The sequence below is a fragment of the Pristiophorus japonicus genome, chromosome 19 (assembly GCF_044704955.1).
Source record: "Pristiophorus japonicus isolate sPriJap1 chromosome 19, sPriJap1.hap1, whole genome shotgun sequence".
NCBI lineage: Eukaryota > Metazoa > Chordata > Chondrichthyes > Pristiophoridae > Pristiophorus > Pristiophorus japonicus.
Window position 1 is genome coordinate 76,183,103 of NC_091995.1, and position 21,090 is coordinate 76,204,192.

The following is a 21,090-nucleotide window of genomic DNA, read 5'->3' on the forward strand; positions in this document are numbered from 1 at the left end:
GTAACGTTTCCTCTGCCCACCTGGGGCTCGCTTGCTGTGAAGGAGAAACCATACATACAACCACCCGCAGATGATCAGTCCAGCGTTGATTGCAGGTCCTCGCAGACGCGATGACTGGGCCACCTCCTGCAGCTCTTCATAGGCAAGATACTCGTTTCCAGGCCCCTCCTTCCAGCACTGATGTCCTTCAGTTGCTGTCCTTTATACACTCTTTCCTTACCTCTCTCAGTAAATCAATCATTCAGAGATTGCGAGAGGTGTTCCTTTAATGTTCGACTTGAGTTGTTTGAGCTGTCAAACTTTCACACCCACACACCCTGTGTTACCCTCTAGTTGCCTTGATCAAAGCCCAAATTGTTCATTCGCTCATAAAAAGTTTACAGAAGTGAGCAGAAAATCATTTGCCACATTTTCACGTGTTACCTTGCCTACTGTTCCTCAGAACTCCCACGGTTTGACACTTCCCTTTAGCCACCAAATGCCTTTTTACAACCTTGTGGCCTCTTCGTTGTAGACCCACCGTCTGCAAATCGAGCTTGAAATAAAAGGGCATTGTTTACCTCAATTGTCTGTGACAACCCTCTGGAGCTTAGGACCACATGTTTGCTGCGTTTCAGTAACTTTATTTCACTTCGACAAACCTTTTTGCCTGGCAGGGCTTTTTAATATATACAAAAATTAAGAATTAAGGGTCTGTATATACTTAAACCCGGGACCTTGGCCTGGGAATCCCTGGCCAAAGGCCGCCCTAAGTGGAGGAAGAGCATCCGGGAGGGCGCTGAGCACCTCGAGTCTCTGTCGCCGAGAGCATGCAGAAACCAAACGCAGGCAGCGGAAGGAGCGTGCGGCAAACCAGTCCCACCCACCCCTTCCTTCAACCACTGTCTGTCCCACCTGCGACAGAGACCGTAATTCCCGTATTGGACTGTACAGTCACCCGAGAACTCATTTTTAGACTGGAAGCAAGTCTTCCTCGATTTTTAGGGACTGCCTATGATGATATGTCGGCCTGTATGGCTCAACAACTGCAGGTTGAACCTCTCTAATCCGGAACTCCCTTATCCGGCACCATCCCTCGTCCGGATGTATTCAAATCACAGTATGATAGATTTTTAACCAATAAGGGAATTAAGGGTTATGGGGAGCGGGCGGGTAAGTGGAGCTGAGTCCAAGGCCAGATCAGCCATGATCTTGTTGAGTGGCAGAGCGGGCTAGATGGCCTACTCCTGTTCCTAATTCTTATGTTCTTATGGCACCATTCCTGGCCACCGGGTGACGCACGCGCAGCACTCCGACCCACTCCCACCCAGGTTTCCCATTCCCTTTTTAGGCACAGTGATTTAATGAAATCATTCACCTAATCCTTTGTGATTTAATGAAATCATTCACCTAAACAGAAAATCAACACACTAGAAAGAAAGTGATCAGTAGCAGAAAACCCCTCCACCTAGAACACCTCGGGGCCCACCGACCCCTCTGGGGCCCAATGCTTCGGGGCCCGCTGGTGCTGCCGACCTCCTCTCCCCCCCCTCCCATCCCACCCCACCACCCCCTCGGGCCGATGACCTTCCCTCATCCGGCAAAATCCCTCATCCGGCAAAATCCCTCATCCGGCACAGGCCAGGTCCCGAGGATGTTGGGTAAGGGAGGTCAACCTGAACTTGCATAAACTCGCTGAGACATCGGGGGAAGCGCGGTGACTTCCAAAATGTCAATAAGCTGAGTAGATAATTCCTTAAAACCACAAGGACTGGAGGTGGAATAATGTATTATCCTTTATTTGTTCAGGACGAAAAGGTAGTGAAATTAACACAAGAACTGGCCCAGAAGTTGGGGCTGCGGATCCGTAAAGCATACATCAGAGCTCAGGTGAGTGGTATTGGCTTGCTGCAGGTATTCTGCTCTCCTCACCTAATGTTTGTTTTCCCTCAGGGGCTATTGGCTATTACGAATAATGACAGATGGAAAGACCCTTTGGGGAAGAAATCTAGAGAGTTGGGCTCAAAGTGGCTGAAAGCTATGCCACTGATGTTGGAATGGATGATAGGGGTGGGGTACAACGCAACAAGAACACAAGAATGAGGAGCAGGAGGAGGCCATTCGGCCCCTCGAGCCTGCTCCGCCATTCAATGAGATCAGGGCTGATCTTCGACCTCAACTCCACTTTCCTGCACGGTCCCCATATCCCTTGATTCCCTTAAAATCCAAAAATCTATCGATCTCTGTCTTGAATATACTCAGAGCCTCCACAGCCCTCTGGGGTAGAGAATCTCAAAGACTCACCACCCTCTTGAGTGAAGAATTTCTCCTCATCTCAGTCCTAAATGGCCGACCTCTTATTCTGAGACTGTGACCCCTGGTTCTAGACGCCCCAGCCAAAGTAAACATCCTCCCTGCATCTACCCTGTCAAGCCCTGCGAGAATTGTGTATGTTTCAATAAGATCAATGGAATCAATTATTAAGGATGTCATAGCAGCGCATTTGGAAAGAGGTGACATGATAGGTCCAAGTCAGCATGGATTTGTGAAAGGGAAATCATGCTTGACAAATGTTCTGGAATTTTTTGAGGATGTTTCCAGTAGAGTGGACAAGGGAGAACCAGTTGATGTGGTATATTTGGACTTTCAGAAGGCTTTCGACAAGGTCCCACACAAGAGATTAATGTGCAAAGTTAAAGCACATGGGATTGGGGGTAGTGTGCTGACATGGATTGAGAACTGGTTGTCAGACAGGAAGCAAAGAGTAGGAGTAAATGGGGACTTTTCAGAATGGCAGGCAGTGACTAGTGGGGTACCGCAAGGTTCTGTGCTGGGGCCCCAGCTGTTTACACTGTACATTAATGATTTAGACGAGGGGATTAAATGTAGTATCTCCAAATTTGCGGATGACACTAAGTTGGGTGGCAGTGTGAGCTGCGAGGAGGATGCTATGAGGCTGCAGAGGTTAGGTGAGTGGGCAAATGCATGGCAGATGAAGTATAATGTGGATAAGTGTGAGGTTATCCACTTTGGTGGTAAAATCAGAGAGACAGACTATTATCTGAATGGTGACAGATTAGGAAAAGGGGAGGTGCAACGAGACCTGGGTGTCATGGTACATCAGTCATTGAAGGTTGGCATGCAGGTACAGCAGGCGGTTAAGAAAGCAAATGGCATGTTGGCCTTCATAGCGAGGGGATTTGAGTACAGGGGCAGGGAGGTGTTGCTATAGTTGTACAGGGCATTGGTGAGGCCACACCTGGAGTATTGTGTACAGTTTTGGTCTCCTAACCTGAGGAAGGACATTCTTGCTATTGAGGGAGTGCAGTGAAGGTTCACCAGACTGATTCCCGGGATGGCGGGACTGACCTATCAAGAAAGACTGGATCAACTGGGCTTGTATTCACTGGAGTTCAGAAGAATGAGAGGGGACCTCATAGAAACGTTTAAAATTCTGATGGGTTGAGACAGGTTAGATGCAGGAAGAATGTTCCCAATGTTGGGGAAGTCCAGAACCAGGGGTCACAGTCTAAGGATAAGGGGTAAGCCATTTAGGACCGAGATGAGGAGAAACTTCTTCACCCAGAGGGTGGTGAACCTGTGGAATTCTCTACCACAGAAAGTTGTTGAGGCCAATTCACTAAATATATTCAAAAAGGAGTTAGATGAAGTCCTTACTACTAGGGGGATCAAGGGGTATGGCGAGAAAGCAGGAATGGGGTACTGAAGTTGCATGTTCAGCCATGAACTCATTGAATGGCGATGCAGGCTAGAAGGGCCGAATGGCCTACTCCTGCACCTATTTTCTATGTTTCTATGTTTCACACCTGATTCTAGAGAATATAGGCCTAGTCTACTCAATCTCTCCTCATAGGACAATCCCGCCATCCCACGAATCAGTCTGGTGAACCTTCATTGCACTCCCTCTAGGGCAAGAGGAGGTCAGAGTCAGAAGATCCGATAGCACAAGAGGGGACATTAGGATGGAGACGGTCATGTTAAACCTTTATAAATCACTGGTTAGGACCCAGCCGGAGTATCATGTCCAATTCTGGGCACCGCACTTTAGGTTGGATGTCAAGGCTTGAGAGAGGGTGCAGAGGAGATTGATTAGAATGGTATCAGGGCTAAGGGTCTTCCGTTATGTGGAGAGACTTGAGAAGCGGCGGTTGTTCTGCTTGGAGCAGGGGAGGTTAAGAGGAGATTTAATAGAGGCGTTCGAAATCACGAAGTCATAGGCACAAAGGGCCAAATGGCGGCCTCCTGTGCTGTGTCAGTCTATGACTCTAGGTTGCTGCGGTAGAGTTGGGTGAGGCCGTGGAAGGAGTTGTAGATGAGGGCAGGGATTTTAAATTAGTTGAGGAGGGGGGACAGGGTGCTGGTCATAGGTCACTGAGGACACAATAATGTGAACAGAACTTAGTGTAGGCAGCAGAGTTTGAACACGGAGCTTTAGGAGATGAGAAGGCTGCTCACTCGGGTGCTAAAGAAGTCTAAAACTTTGCAGGGCTATGGGCAAAGAGCAGGGGAGTGGGAGTCTGTGGGACTCATTCGATCGCTCTTTTAGAGAGCCGGCACAGGCACAATGGGCCGATCAGCAGCCTTCTGTGCTGTATGACTCTGTGGTTCTATAAATCACCTCGTAATCTCTTCGGTTGTAACAAAAACAGCAATTGTCTTCAGTAAGGGAGAAGTGGGATGGGAAACTGCATAGGAGGTGGCCATATGGCGTGCGTCATTAATGAATCGCCTAGCTGTGTGACTGGTACATCCCTTTCCCAGTTCTGATGAAAGGTCATCGATCTGAACTCTGTTTCTCTCTCCATCCTCGCAGCCTCCCCTGCTGAGTAGTCCCAGCATTCACTCTTTATATTTCAGGTTTGCAGCATCCGCAGTATGTTGCTTTTGCATCCCTTTCGCTTATTGCCTTACACATTTTGGGCTGGCTTTTCGGCTGTCGATAGCCTCAGTTAGCGGCAGAAGGGGCGTAAATGCGAGCGTTGGAGCTTACCGACCGGCTTTTAGTGCCCCGGCGGAAAATTCATTCGAGGCTCACCGGGGGCACAAACCAGTAGCGCCCGGCTGCTGCCGATCGCTCCGATCCTGCTGTCAGCCCTGGTGCACCGCCCACACTTGCGCCGCGCTCGGTAAATTAGGTGCGGCCGTCTCATCGATCACGCCTGGAAGGAACAGTCGGTACGGGCTTGCAGAGTTGTTCACCGGCGGCTACTTAAAGGGATGGAGGAGCGCCTCCCTCGGAGGTCACAGTCAGTGCAACGTTTACACACAGCATGGTGCGTGAGCCTCCGAGTTTGCAGCCTGCAGACAGACGTAACAGTATAGGTTGGAAAAGAAGTGATTTTGAAAAACTTTTAGTGGGTGCATCACTATTCCGCGCCTTTAAGACTCGGATTTTCCCGTGATCTGAATCGGAGTTGGGCACATGCGCAATGGTTCTGCAGAATTTAGCGACAGAACTTTGGTTAGCGCAATCCTCCCAGATCAAGTGTGCAACGGCTGATTTTACGCCACCTTCCGCTCTTCACCCAATTCTGACAAATTTCTCGGCGGGAGGGACAAACTTTTTCAAGGTGTTACAATTACCGCACCGCCTATGGTACCACCCCAACTGAGGCCTGACTAAACTTCTCCCCCTTGGTCTATTCGTTAGCAAGCTCTGGACTTATACAGATACCAGGAGTTCATGTCAGTCGGGGGTTGAGCTTTTCAGTGCCCGTGGAGAAGAATATATTTAAGAGGGAGATAGATAGATTTCTAGAAACAAAAGGCATCAAAGGCTATGGGGAATATGGTGTTGAGATAGAGGATCAGCCATGATCGTATTGAATGGCGGTGCAGGCTTGAAGGGCCGAATGGCCTACTACTGCTCCTATTTTCTATGTTTCTCTGTAAGACAGGGCTGCGATCAGACTGTAGCCGTGTTTCCTCCACACCAAGTCCCACAAATCTTCTCTCTTTTTTCAGCTTGACGTGGACACAGTGGGCCTGACCTCTATTGGCAACTCAGCAAACAGTACTCAGGTTAGTTGGCTGTTGAGAAGTTTCTACTTAAGGAACTTTATCCAGCTGTACATATTTCTGCTGTAACAACTGTAGTTTGGATGACATTTAATAAACCACAAGTGTTTAACGTTTCTGTCGGATGCAAAGCATGCTGGCTGGCTTAAATTCTGCATTGAACTTAAAAACCAACGAATCAAAAACCAGTTAAACGCTCACAAGCAGATACTGTCTCTCTCATGAAATTCTCCATCAAACCAAAAGGACCCAAACACACCCCTGAAAATGTGTTTATCAAAATCCTATCAGCGACCATGCTGGTTCTCCCACTCCAGAGACTGACACTCCAGTGCAGTGCTGCACTGTCGGGAGGTGCTGTCTTTCGGATGAAATGCTAAGACGAGGTGTCCCCGTTGGCCCTCTCGGGGCACTATTTGAAGAAGAGCAGGGGAGCTCTCCCTGGTGTCCTGGCCAATATTATTTCTCAATCAACCTCGCTAATAAAACAGATTTTCTGGTCATTATCATCACATCACTGTTTGTGGGACCTTGCTGTGAGCAAATTGGCTGCCACGTTTCCTACATGACAACAGTGAATATTTCCATTTAGAAAGTACGCTGATCTATCCTTTTTAGGTACAAATTGGATGACCTCAAACTTGCCTATATTGAATGCCACAGTTTTGTCCATTCACATAATCTACTAATATCTCTCTGTAATGTTATGCTTGGTGCTCTTTGCCTTTCCGTCATTGTTCATAGGTTTATATGTAACCTTTAGGGCTGCTGACCAAGGGCCGTGCGACTCTTTGTCGGCCGGCGTGGACAAAATGGGCCGAAATGGCCTCCTTCTGCGCTGTAAATTTCTATGTTTCTATCTACACTGCTTACAAATGCCCTGTCTTTGTGTCATCAGCAAATTTGGATATGTGGTTCTCTATCCAGTCATCCAAGTCGTTCATAAATATGGTCAATAGTTGAGGCCCCAACACAGATCCCTGTGGGATGCTACTACGCATCCTGCCAATCAGAGTACCTGCCCATTGTCCCTATTGCATGGCTGAGCGGCAGGAGACAATCTCCTAACCAGGTCAATAATTTGCCCTGCATTCCATGAGCTTCAACTTTAGCAGTGAGGAACTTTATCGAATGCCTTCTGGAAGTCCATACAAATATTATCCATTGACAAACCCCCTTCCACTACTTCAGTCACCTCTTCAAAAAATTCACTCAGGTTCGTCAGGCATGACTCACCCTTTATAAATCCATGCTGGCTCTCTCTGATCAGCTGAAAATGTTCTGTTCACGATATTCAGCCACCCTATCCTTAATTATGAACTCCAGTAATTTTCTGACAACAGATGTTAGGCTAACTGATCTATAATTCCCTGGTTTCCCCCTCTCATCTTTCTTAAAGAGCAGAGTGACATGCGCAGTTTTACAATCTAAAGTCTTTCCTGATAGATGTAACCTCTCAGTCCTGGTATCATCAGGTTATATCGGGCTATATAACAAATGTACAAGGTAAGCCAATTTCACTTCTTTCTATCCTCCCACAGGCCTCCATAAATGGCACGAGTGGTATAGATGATATTGAATCAGGTGAGTATCTTTTCTGCTTCTTGCTGTCGAAATGTGATTCTGCACAGCAGCGAAAGAGCCCGGCGGGTCACAGCTGACACTCTGTGCGGTTGCAAGGATCGCGGGTGAAATGGGTCTGGGCAGTCTCGGTCTAATTCCTTCTGGGCACAAGTCCACAGCAGGAAAATGCTGCACAGCTTCACGCCATAAACACTGGATTGTCCGTCTCACTCGGAGAGGAGGAAAGGTTGGAGTGTAAAATCGAAGCATTACTAGTTATGCAATGGATAATTCTCAGTGTCAGCTCTGAGTCAGAAGGTTGTGGGTTCAAGTCCCACTCCAGGGACCTGAGCACAATAATCTAGGCTGTCACTCCAGTGCAGTGCTGAGGAAGTGCTGTACTGTCGGTGGTGCCGTCTATCAAATGAGACATTAAACGGAGGCCTATCTGCTCTCGGGTGGATGCAAAAGATCCCATGGCACTATTTCAAGGATGAGCAAGGGTGTCCAGTATTTGACCAGTATTCATCCTTCAATCAGCATAACAAAAACAGATTATCTGGTCATTATCACGTTGCTGTTTGTGGGAGCTCGCTGTGTGCATGCTGGCTGCCGCGTTTCCCACATTACAACAGTGACGACACTCCAAAAGTACTTCATTGGCTGTAAAGCGCTTTGCGATGTCCGGTGGTCGTGAAAGGCGCTATATAAATGCAAGTATGCCTTTCTGTTGGGCAACCCGTGCTTGTTGACGGTGGTGTTGAGAAACCAAAGGCTGAGGCCCACAGTGCAGGACTGCGCCAAAAGAAAGGAGCAGCAGAGAAGATCAGGTCAATCTGGGACAGCAACTCGATGGCTCCCAACTTGGTGCCAACAGATTGTAGGAAGGAGGGAAGACGGGCATGGGAACATCGGAACAGGAGCAGGCCATTCAGCCCCACCAGCCTCTTCTGCCACTCATTTAGATCGCGCCTGATCTGTATCTTTACTCTACCCGACCTGTCTTGGTTCCATGTCCCTTAATACCCTTGCCTAAGAAAAATCTATCTATCTCAGTTTTGAAATGTTCAACTGACCCCCCAGCCTCAACAGCTTTTTGGGGGGAGAGAGTTCCAGATTCCCACTACCCTTTGTGTGAGGAATTGCTTCCTGACATCACCCCTGAACGGCCTGGCTCTAATTTTAAGTTTCTGCCCACCTGTTCTGGATTCCCACTCCCCACCCCGTCCCCCTTCCCCACCAGAGGAAATAGTTTCTCAATTATCTGCCTGATCATCTCCTTCAATCATCTTGAACACTTCACTTAGCTCACCCTTTAATCTTCTACACTCGAGGGAAATACAAGCCCAGTCTGAGCAACCGGTCCTCATAATTTAACCCTTTCAGCCCCGGTATCATTGTGGTGGATCTGCAGGGCAGTTTAAGCAGTTGTATAGTTCTAGCACGCTAGGCCCGTGCAGCAGAGCAGGTCTCCAGTCGTCCTGGTTAACCCCTGCCACTGGACCAAGACCTAGCTCTGTCGAGCCCGTGTGGTGGCTGGTGTGCAACGGTCACCACACGTTAAAAAAATCCACGCACAGGCATCTTCCACCCTTCAACATCTAGTTCGGGATCTGGAATATGAGGTTCTTCATTGAAACACCTGTGAATTTTTGGCATCCTCGACTTGAGGGACTGTCTATGATGATGTGTAGTTCTGAGGTGTCAGGAAAAATTGCCTTCGAGTAGGAGAGATAGCAGTGAGTCTTGATTTCAGTAATACGTACGATCTATAGTTATATTAAAATTTACATCAGCACATACTTCGTCAACTTTTTCCATCATTTTTTTTTTAATGTCCAGCTTTATAATAGAAACCGTCTATTTAAGCTTGTCCTTCTTGCTTCCTGCCTGTGGTGACACTGGGTAATGTGTGATAACAGCTGGACCAGTTCTACATGTGCATTCTCCATTAATAATGTGGACATAGCAATGTATAATGGAAATGCAAAAAGAGGAATAGCATGTGTGACTTTAAAATGAGATCGGAATTACCCATTACCCCCACTCTCTAATCCCACTTCTTCTGAAAACTATATTTGGGTTTGACTCTTGACTGAGGGAGTGCTGCACTGTCGGAGGTGAGACGTTAAGCCGAGACCCTCAGCCTGTCCCCTCAGGTGGACGTAAAATATCCCGCTGTTATTTAAAGAAGGGCAAGGCAGTTCTCCCAGTATCCGGGCCAACATTTATCTCTCAACCATCATCTCTTTAGATTTGTGATGACCTGGCTATCTTATTGCTGTGTGTGGGAGCTTGCTGTGCGCAAATTGCATGCAACCTTCCGCTACGTTACAACAGTGACTGCACTTCTGAAGTACTCCATTGGCTATAAAGTACTTTGGGATATCTCAAGGTCGTTAAAGGCGCTATATAAACGCAAGTTCTTTCTGTATAACTTTATGTATTTCACATTCATTCTATTTTGACTATCTCTTTTCCCCATTACACGTATATAAAAACCTTCTAATATACATTTTATCCCCAATTTTTAATCATTTATATTCAGTTTATTATTGTGAATTGGCTCCGACGTTACATTTTTCCAATTTTACAATATCACCCTCCTATCCTTAGCAAACAATGAATTCTCCGGGAGATCGACTAGTACAGGTGCAACCTCCAAAATCCAGAGTTCCAAAAACCGGACACGGGTATTCTGATCAGTATTCTGTAAATAATCCCCCGCCCCCGCCCCCACACACACACTTACACACCAAACAAAATTGCAAAAAACAAATAAATCACAAAACATTCACAAGACACTTAACTATCGAATCACTGTAAAAGAATTAAAAAATAAAAACTTTAACTTACCTTTTTTGTAGGTCTTCATACCAACCGCTGTTCCAAGGGTTGCAACGCAGGTTTTTCCCCGGGCATTTTTTTTCTTCCTAACTATGGGTGCGCTTTGAGCCAAATTTTGGGACATTGGATTTCGTCTCCGAAATTCGGAAAAATCCAAAACTCAGCCCAGGGTTTTCCTGATTTGGGACATCGGATTTCTGTTCCGAAATTCGGAAAATCGGAATGGCCTCGGTCCCAAGGTTTCTGGATTTCGGAGGTTGTACCTGTGTATTATTAGAAATCTTGTGTACGATACTCGCCTCTGTCCACAAACCATATTTCCTGTTTTCACGTGCTTTACAGTCAATATTTCCCATTCAGTTTTATTATGTCAACTGTCACGATCTAATTGCAGACTCTGGCCACTAGATGGCGCTGTGGAGTGAGTATCTGAAGTCTCTGTCCTAATCTTGTGTATAAAGACATACATTCATCAACTGAAAATGCCACAGGCAATGTACTAGTTATATGTAACAATTATAATGTGATATCCCTGTTTGTCATTGTTGTGTCATTATCTACAATACAGCATCGCCTTTGGACCTTCCATGTAGCCCTGCTCCAGCCACCGTTCCTCCTCCGGCCAGTGAAGCTTCAGTCCCCCTTGCCTCGATTTCTGTCAGCATCCAGCAATCACAGACAGATCCCGCTCTGCTGAAGCCCCCTGTGAGTGATGGGGTGTCTCTCTCAGTGCCTGAAACTACAGAGGACTTTCCAGACGAAGAGATTATTGGAGAAGATCTGGACACATTGTTGGATTCTATAGGGGAGACGAATGATTTTCCAATGGTAAGAGGCAGGTGCAGGTGAAAATGAATGTAATTTCCAGTGGCTGGGTGTGGTACCGTTGGCCTCAGTGCCTATGGGGTACGAAGGGGGAAATAGGCGAGAAATTCCATGTCTGATTCCTATCAGTTGGCAGAATCCTCGCGTCGAAGTCAGAAGGTTATGGGTTCAAGTCCCGCTCTAGAGATTTAAGCACAAAAATCCAGTGCAGTGCTGAGAGAGTGCTGCACTGTCGGAGGTGCCATCTTTCGGATGAGATGTTAAACCAAGGCCCCCACTCAGGTGGACATAAAAGATCTCATCCTAGTTCGAAGACGAGCAGGGGAGTTATCCCCGGTGTCCCGGCTAAATATTTATCCCTCAACCAGCATCACAAAAACAGATTATCTGCTCATGATCACATTGCTGTTTGTGGGAGCTTGCTGTGACTGCTGCGTTTCCCACATTACAACAGCGACTGCACTCCAAAAAGTGCTTCATTGGCTGTAAAGCACCTCGGGACATCCTTAACTCCCAACATTGGCCGTGTTGCCAGTGACAGGATGTGGAAACGGTTTAACTTTATTTCTTAATTCAAGTGTTTTGTACACCATCAGTGTTAGCCCTGAGATTAGGTTTGTGATGGGGCCCAGAAGGAAAGGCTTACATTTATATGATTAATAGATACTTTTAGGGCTGTAAACAATGGTGTTAGCTAGCGGGCAGTGTTAGGACCATTGCTCTTAATATATATATTCAGCACTGGGGAATGGGGATACAATGTCAATATTTGCAGATGTCACAAAAATAGAATCATAGACATTTACAGCACAGAAGGAGGCCATTTTGGCCCATCGTGTCTGCGCCGGCCAACAAGAGGCTATCCAGCCTAATCCCACTTTCCAGCTCTTGGCCCGTAGCCCTATAGGTTACGGCACTTCAAGTGCACATCCAAGTACTTTTTAAATGTAGTGAGGGTTTCTGCCTCTACCACCCTTTCAGGCAGTGAGTTCCAGACCCCCACCGCCCTCTGGGTGAAGACATTTCCCCTCAAATCCCCTCTAAACCTCCTACCAATTACTTTAAATTTATGCCCCCTGGTTGTTGACCCCTCTGCTAACGGAAATAGGCCCTTTCCACTATATCTACACCCCTCATAATTTTATACACCTGAATGAGGTCTTCCCTCAGCCTCCTCTGATCCAAGGAAAACAAACCCAGCCTATGCAATCTGTCCTCATAGTTAAGATTCTTCACTCCCGGCAACATCCTCGTAAATCTCCCCTGCACCCTCTCCAGTGCAATCATGTCCTTCCTATAATGCAGTGACCAGAACTGCACCCTAACCAGTGCTTTATACAGCTCAAGCATAAACGCCCTGCTTTTATATTCTATGCCTTGGCTAATAAAGGCAAGCATTCCATATGCCTTCTTAACCACATTATTTACCTGGCCTGCTACCTTCAGGAATCTGTGGACATGCACTCCAAGGTCCCTTTGTTCCTCTACACTTCTCAGTGTCCTAGTATTTAATGTGTATTCCCTTTCCTTGTTAGCCCTCCCCAAATGCATTACCTCACACTTCTCTGGATTGAATTCCATTTGCCACTGCTCTGCCCACCTGACCAGTTCATTGATATCTTCCTGCAGTCCGCAGCTTTCTTCTTCATTATCAACCACACAGCAGATTTTTGTATTATCTGCAAACATCTTAATCATACCCCCTATATTCAAGTCTAGATCATTGATGTATACCACAAAAAGCAAGGGACCTAGTGCTGAGCCCTGTGGAACCCCACTGGAAACAGCCTTCCAGTCACAAAAACATCAATCAACCATCACCCTTTGCTTCCAGCCTCTGAGCCAATTTTAGATCCAACTTGCCACTTTGCCCTGGATCCCATGAGCTTTTACTTTCGGAACCAGTCTGCCACGTGGAACCTTATCAAAAGCTTTGCGAAAATCCATATACACTACATCATATGCACTGCCCTCATCGACCCTCCTGGGTACCTCCTCGAAAAATTCAATCAAGTTTGTCAGACTCGACCTTCCCTTAACAAATCCCTGCTGACTGTCCCTGATTAACCTGTGTCTTTCTAAATATAGGAAGCGTGGTTAACTATGAAGAAGTCTAAGGGGCCAAAATTCAGGGTCTCAGAGACACCCGTTACTGCCCGTTTGCAGCGGCCATTTGTCAAAATCAAATGGCCGCCCCTCTTTGGGGTCAACTGGCCGGCCCGACCAAAATTCAGGTCGGAGATTTTTAGGCCTGGACCCAATCCCGCCCGATTCTGATGACTGCTGAAAGCAAGTCATCAGGTCGCGCACCGCCGGATTTAATAAAGAAAAGTACTTGCTTCCCTAAATGCAGCTGAACTCGTCGATCCCCCGCCACGCGGTGCCCCGACAGGTTTATCTGTCGCTGCACCCTCTGAAGAATGAGTGCGGCCCAGCAGCGCAGTGGCCCTTAAAGGGGAGGGCCCACTGCCGCGGCTGGCACGGTTAAAAAAAAATGTTGCCGGCCGACTTCCCGATTGGCCAGCAAAATAGTACCCCCGGGGTTCGGCCGGGCCACCAACAGGCAGCGTGGCACCCTCTCTTGGGTGCCAGGCCGCTGGCCCGGCCGAAACCCTCCCTGGTGGCCCAGTGGCCAAAGATTTAAAAAAAAAAGACAGAATCGCCCCCCCTTTAACGGAGGGGCGAGAGCGTGGTGACGCACACGTGCTGTGACATCACCATGACTCCACCGCTGATTGACAGCTGGCGGAGTCCCGGCCCGACCCATATTCAGCCCCTCAGCCTGGCTTTCAGTCTATGGCCCGCCCCCATTATGACTCATTTCCTCTGGGACTTTGAAAAAATTTCAAAGTCCTGAAAATGGCTCTTCCGACTGCATCAAGGATCCCAGCGGTAAGTACCCAAAAAAATCATAGGTGCGTCAGCTTTCTGGCACACCTGAATTTCGGCCCCTAAGTGAATTCACGGAGACCTAACAACCACAACTTACATTTATATAAGAAACATAAGGATTAGGAGCAGGAGTAGGCCATATGGCCCCTCTAGCCTGCTCAATAAGAACATTGCTGATCTTTGACCTCCACTCCACTTTCCCGTCGTGTCCCCATATTCCTTGATTCTTCGATATAGCACCTTTAATATAGATCAGATGCTTCTTGGAGGCGTAAGGGGAAAGTGGGCCCCAAGCTGAGCAGGAGATATCACGAAGGGCGGCCAAAAGCTTGATCGAGGAGCTGCGTTTGAAGAAGGGAGGAGATGGGGGTTTAGGGAGGGCACCCCAGAGCTTGGGGCTGGGTCACTGAAGCTACACCTGCCTGAGGTACTGCAATGCAAAGGGGTGATACACAAGAGGTCACAGTCAGAGGAATGGAGAATTTGGGAGAGGGATTGAAACACAAGAATTCGAATTTTGAATGTGGAGCGAGAGGGGGTGGACAGTGGGCTAGAAGACTCGAGCAGAGGGACTGAGCTGGAATATACAGCTGGAGGAGCTTGCAGAGGTAGGTCGGATGGGGTTTGTAAACTGGGACCAGGACAATGAAAGAAAGAAAGACTTTGATTTCTATAGCGCCTTTCACAACCACCGGACGTCTCAAAACGCTTTACAGCCAATTAAGTAGTTTTGAGTGTAGTCACTGTTGTAATGTGGGAAATGCGGCAGCCAATTTGCGCACAGCAAGCTCCCACAAACAGCAATGTGATAATGACCCAGATAATCTGTTTTCGTGATGTTGATTGAGGGATAAATATTGACCAGGAAAGCGGGGAGAACGCAAAAGCAAAATACTGCGGGTGCTGGAATTTGGAATAAAAAGAGAAAACGCTGGAAATCTCAGCGGGTCAGGCAGCATCTGTGGAGGAGAGCAAAACAGAGTTAACGTTTCGGGTCGATGACCCTTTGTCAGAACTGGCGAATGTTCGGAAAGAACAGATTCTTAAGGAGCACTGAAAGGGGGAGGGGAGGAAAGAACAAAAGAGAAGGTCTGTGATAGAGTGGAAGGCAGGAGAGATTAGAGACAAAAGGGATGATGGGCCGAATTGAAATGGTAATGGCCAGAGTTAGAAAAACATTAAGTCAAACTGGGGTGTGAATGGTGGGATAATGAGACCAGCTGCCATTAGAGATCAGGAGAAAAAAAACATAAAGATGGTGGTGGTGGGGGGCTGAATGGAGCCAAAGATGGGCAGAGGTCATGGTCTGAAAGTGTTGAACATGATGTTGAGTCCAGAAGGCTAAACGAAAGATAAGGTGCTGCTCCTTGAGCTTCGTTGGAACAGTGCAGGAGTCCGAGGACGGAGAGATCAGAGTGGGAGTGGAGCGGAGAATTAAAGTGACAGGCGACCAGAACTAACTCCCCTGCTCTTCTTCGAAATAGTGCCATGGGATCTTTTATGTCCACCTGAGAGAGTAAACGGGACCTCGGTTTAAAGTCTCACCCGAAAGACGGCACCTCCGACAGTGCAGCGCTCCCTCAGCACTGCACTGGGAGTGTCGGCCTAGATTTTTTTTTTTGTGCTCAAGTTCCTGGAGTGGGACTTGAACCCACAACCTTCTGACTCAGGAGCGAGGGTGCTGCCCACTGAGCCACAGCTGACATGAATAGCACTGATACAATGTGCTGGAGGGTGAGGTCCCAGTGGAGGTTAGCGAGGAGGGTGTTGACGGGGGGGGGATTTGTATGAATTCCTACGGGCAGTAGTTTGAGAGAAAATGAATTCTGTTGCAGTGCAATGACTGTTGCTATCGAGGTGAAAACTCTCGCGCAGATCGTGGTCAATTTTGGCTTTTACCGCCGGACGGGATTTAGCCGGTCGCGGATTGGCCTTCCATTTTACACCGCGCCTGAGATAATGCCAGTTAAAATCTTGCCCTGTGTAAAACGGACGCCCATCTATCAGCTTCCTGCCCCTCACCCCACTGTGTGCACTGGAAACGGGTTGAAAGCTGTGGGCAGTTGGTCACTGATTGTGCACGGTTATTTATGTTTCCGACACAGCCGGATTACTCTGTTTCGCAGACCTCGGTGGCGGGGACGATTCCGACCAACCTACCCGACGACATCTCGCGGCTGCTTGGAGGACTTCCGTCTGCCATGAAGAATAGCGTTGGCCCAAAGGTGTCTCTCCCATCGGCCTATTCCATCCTTCCTGCTCAGAAGATGGACACCCTGGACTGCATCGGTCCAAGCTCAGCGCTGAACAGTTTAGATTCCTTGGACCTGCTCCCGGGAACGGAATCTCAGCCTGGTAAGGGTTGCACTCATACAGGAATCGTTGGCAACGCTGTAACTGATTCGGCCACAGGTTTTGGGGGATGAAAAAAATACGATGTCAATTTGTTTACATACTTCGACCACTATAAGTGACTTTATAAATTATACTGTTCAAGCCTCGCAAATTAGAACGGAAATATTGGGATCGGGCGGGAAAATGGAATTACGTAGAAAACATAGAAAATAGGTGCAGTAGGCCATTTGGCCCTTCGAGCCTGCACCACCATTCAATGAGATCATGGCTGAGGAAGAACTCCAGCTATCATCATCATCATCGGCAGTCCCTCGAAATCGAGGAACACTTGCTTCCACTCTAAAAGTGAGTTCTCAGGTGACTGAACAGTCCAATACGGGAACTACAGTCTCTGTCACAGGTGGGACAGAGTGTGGTTGGAGGAAAGGGTGGGTGGGGAGTCTGGTTTGCCGCACGCTCCTTCCGCTGCCTGCGCTTGTTTTCTGCATTCTCTCGGCGACGAGACTCGAGGTGCTCAATGCCCTCCCGGATGCTCTTCCTCCACTTAGAGCGGTCTTTGGCCAGGGACTCCCAGGTGTCAGTGGGGATGCTGCACTTTATCAAGGAGGCTTTGAGGGTGTCCTTGAAACGTTTCCTCTGCTCACCTGGGGCTCGCTTGCCATGTAGGAGTTCCGAGTAGAGCACTTCCTTTGGGAGTCTTGTGTCGGGCATGCGGACAATATGGCCCGCCCAATGGAGCATAATCTTATTGAATGGCGGTATTGTATGGCGGAGCAGGTTCAAAAGTCCTAATTCTTATATTTTTTTATTTTCATTTCCGTCTGGCCGAGAGGAGAGGCTGGGAGCTTTCAGCTAGGCCCTGACCAGTGTAGGAGCTGGGAGTTGTGCAGGGGAGGCCTGGTGGTGGTGATCGCCGTGGTTTCAGCCACCCCGTGGTGAAGGAGTTGTTTCTTTCAGAGGCAGGGGTTGAGATCAGCAAATCAGCAGGCGAGCAGTTGCAGGCCCAAAGCCTATCTGCCAGTGCTCCGCCGTACAGCTGCTTGATCGTCCAAGATGTGGGAGAAGAGTGAAGCCCAGATACACAGCTATTCAAGCGCAACCTCGGTCTTGTATATGCAGACTATGGATATACTCTCTGTGGAATCACTGTGTGGTTGCATAAGATGGAGACTTGTTTACCTGATGTACTATCAATAAGGTTTACACTGTGTATATACATGCTGGCACCACTAGAGGGTGCAACTGGTGGAGGCCGGGGGCTTCCTGCCCTGGTGGCAGGGCCCAGTATAAAAGGCTGCACACCATGCTTGTGGGGTACTCTGGAGTTATGAATAAAGGACCAAGGTCACTGTAGTTTGAGTACAACACATAGCCTCGTGGAGTCATTCATAAGTACATTACAGACATAATAGGTGTGCGATCAATCGCTTCAACACTGATTCCAGAACTGAGAGGTTCTAACTATCAGGAAATACTGAACAGGCTGGGGGCTCCAAAAGACAAGGCTGAGGGATGGCCTGATAGAGGTCTTTAAGATTATGAAAGGGTTCGTTCGGGTAGATGTAGAGAAGACAAAGGAACCAAAGACGACATGAGGAAAACCTTTTTTAACGCAGCGAGTGGTTAGGATCTGGCATGCACTGCTTGAAAGGGTGGAGGAGGCAGATTGAATCGTGGCTTTCAAAATAGAATTGGATAAGTATCTGAAAAAAAAATGTTGCGGGGCTACGGGGAAAGGGTGAGGGAGTGGCGCTAGCTGAGGTGCTCGAGCAGAGAGCTGGCACGGGCTCGATGGGCCGAATGGCCTCCCTCCATACTGTAACCATTCTATGATTCGATGATCGGGGAGACGTAGAGAAGATGTTTCCACTTGTGGGGAGACCAAAGCCAGGGGCCTTCAACATAAGGCAGTCACTAATAAATCCAGTGGGGAATTCTGGAGAAACGCCTTCACCCAGAGAGTGGTTAGAATGTGGAACTCACTATCACAGGGTGTGGTTTCGGTGGATAGCAGAGATACATTTAAGGGGAAGTTAGATAAACACATGAGGGAGAAAGGAATAGGATACGTTGATGGGGTGAGATGAAGAGGGGTGGGAGGAGGCTGGTGTGGAGCATAAACACTGGCACGGACCAGTTGGGCCGAATGGCCTGTTTCTGTGCTGTAAATACTGTGTAATTCTTTTTGGATGGAGAGCGAAGGAATGATTCTCACTTTTCTCGCAGTTTCTAGCTTTTAAAAGATGTAGTATTAATAATAAAGATGAATTTTTTTTTGTGCTTCACTAGCTTCGAGACCTATGACACCAAACAGCACTCACAGCACATCAAGCAGCATGGTGAGTCTAAACCTTCACTTACACCTTCCTATTGCAACAGATTGACAGTCGGCAGAGAAAGCACTTTGCTCCTGTCGAGCTTATCCCGTCGCTTTTATTGAATGAATCTCCGCGTGCTTTTCATATCACTCCCCACAGGTCACCCCCCCCCCCCCCCACCTCATCTTCCCGAAAGCGTTTAGGCCATGCTGCGCTTGTTGACTGTGATGGCCAGCGTCTGCAGCCGAGCTCAGTCCTGCCTCCCCCCCCCCCCCCCTACCCGATATCCACTCGGTCTGCTTTCCAGCAGAGCTCGTGATCAGGAGCTGGCAAGGCCAGGGGGCCAATTGAAAATGTCAAAACTTGAGATTGATCACCTTTTGATAGGCAAGGGTATTAAGGGTTACGGAAGCAATGTGAGTATAACGTATGTACTTGTGAGTACGCTCACGGGTTTGTAGAGCTGTTGCCATGGCCTTCCGTGAGAGCTGGGCACCGGAGGGACTGGAGTGCATCATCACCCCCGGCAACCAAATTTTAATTTGATTTAAGTTTACCAATTGGTTTATTTTGTCGGTTTTAGTGCCCCCCCCCCTTAAATCAGGGGGCACTTGATTAATGTTTACAACGAAAATTGTTGTAGAGCTGTTGCATTGTGAGTGGCTTAGCCAGTCACGTGATGTTCACAAGACTCAATAAAACCCCAGCCAGTTGGGTCTAGGTCATCCACGATGAGGTATGCAGTTGTGAGCCTAGTGGATGAACTGGTAATATGGAGTGCAATTGTTAAATCTTTGTTAGTAAACCAACTCCTTCTTAATAGCAATGTGTTGCTATGAATTCTTAAGCAAATAACCCATGAAGCAAATACATTACAGCGGGTAGATGGAGTTAAGATACAGATCAGCATTGCTGTAATTGAATGGCGGAATAGACTCGAGGGTCAGAATGACCTCCTGTACCGAGGAGCAGGAACCCTGGCTGCTTTTATTTGTTGCCAACCCCCACACCTCTCCCTAGCCCAGGGGTACTGAGCTCAATTAAGCCCCTACAATTGCCCCAGCTCACTCGAAAACGACTGGCGTTTAAGCCTGGGAAGCACCTGGTCTCTAAGGAGCAGCAGTACAAAAAAACCTAGGAGTTCCACTCCTGATCACGATCCGGCGAGCATTGGTGGAAAGCACGCTTTTGTCGATGTCGGGACAGGATCAGAATCGACTGTGATGCTTCCCAAGGTTGAATAGCCTGCTAGCTCTCCTTGTTAAAGCTCACCTCCAAGTAATGGCCGTTGTGTGAGCCATTGGAGGACAAAGCAGGCGCCCATTGAACTGTAGCCCATCATGGAGACTGCGCCCTGAATGGTAGATAAACGAGGGGTTTCCTTTGTAATTCACCGCCTTTGTCCAGTGCGTAAAGTACGGTGATACAGAACTTTGCTCTTCCCTTGACCGCCACCTCCTCCTCCTTTTGTGCGGCAGGGTAAGCAAACGAACATCATGTCCACGTCGAGCAGCCCGGCGACCCTCCTGGGATTGGTGCGAGGAGTCACGGGATCGTTCCTGTCGTCGCTGACCAAGAACCCGCTCAGTGACACGCACGACCTGCGCCCGGCCTGTCCTGCCTGCTTCGTCAAAACAGGTAACGGGGAACACTGCTACGCCCGCTATCCAAACCGCTGCCGCTCCTCCGGGCTCCCCCGCTCAAGGCCAACGCGCCGGCCTCCAGCCTCGCGTGCTCACCCACAAGCGTTGTCCGCTGGGGGGGGGGGGGGGGTGGGCCGGCAGGGTTAGCTGCTTCATCTCAGCAGCTGTGAAAGGGTCTCGTTTCTCTGGCAATGTTGAGTATCCATCACTACTCATCGTCATAGGCAGTCCCTCAAAACGAAGATGACTTGCTTCCACGCCAAAAAGGGATGAGTTCACAGGTGTTTCAATGAAGGACCTAATATTCCGGATCCCGAACTACATGTTGAAGGGCGGAAGATGCCTGTGCGTGGATTTTTTTAACGTGCGGTGACCGTTGCACACCAGCCACCACACGGGGCTTGACAGAGCTCGGTCTTGGTCCAGTGGCACGGGTTAACCAGGATGACTGGAGACCTGCTCTGCTGCACGGACCTAGTGCGCGCACATATCGCAGTGTGGGCTGGGCCCGTGCTGCCCCTGGGCCCTCGCCTCTCCTGGGCCCCGAACTCGCGCCTCTCCTGGGCCCCGATCACATCCCTCTACGAACTCTCACCGCTCCCGCTGTACCTGCCCACGCTCCAATCGCT

The 21,090-nt window shown here is 48.5% G+C and overlaps 1 protein-coding gene across 2 annotated transcripts in view; it reads left to right on the plus strand.

The window, feature by feature from the left end:
* The window catches only part of zc3h7bb (zinc finger CCCH-type containing 7Bb), a 91,865-nt gene that overhangs the window by 40,540 nt on the left and 30,235 nt on the right, over positions 1 to 21,090 (plus strand). For both annotated transcript variants that reach the window (XM_070861648.1, XM_070861647.1), the window contains exons 6-12: positions 1,789 to 1,869; positions 5,965 to 6,021; positions 7,560 to 7,602; positions 10,997 to 11,256; positions 16,251 to 16,500; positions 18,790 to 18,839; positions 20,297 to 20,456. In XM_070861648.1, the coding sequence (XP_070717749.1) occupies positions 1,789 to 1,869; positions 5,965 to 6,021; positions 7,560 to 7,602; positions 10,997 to 11,256; positions 16,251 to 16,500; positions 18,790 to 18,839; positions 20,297 to 20,456 (901 nt within the window). The remainder of the gene's footprint in view (positions 1 to 1,788; positions 1,870 to 5,964; positions 6,022 to 7,559; positions 7,603 to 10,996; positions 11,257 to 16,250; positions 16,501 to 18,789; positions 18,840 to 20,296; positions 20,457 to 21,090) is intronic.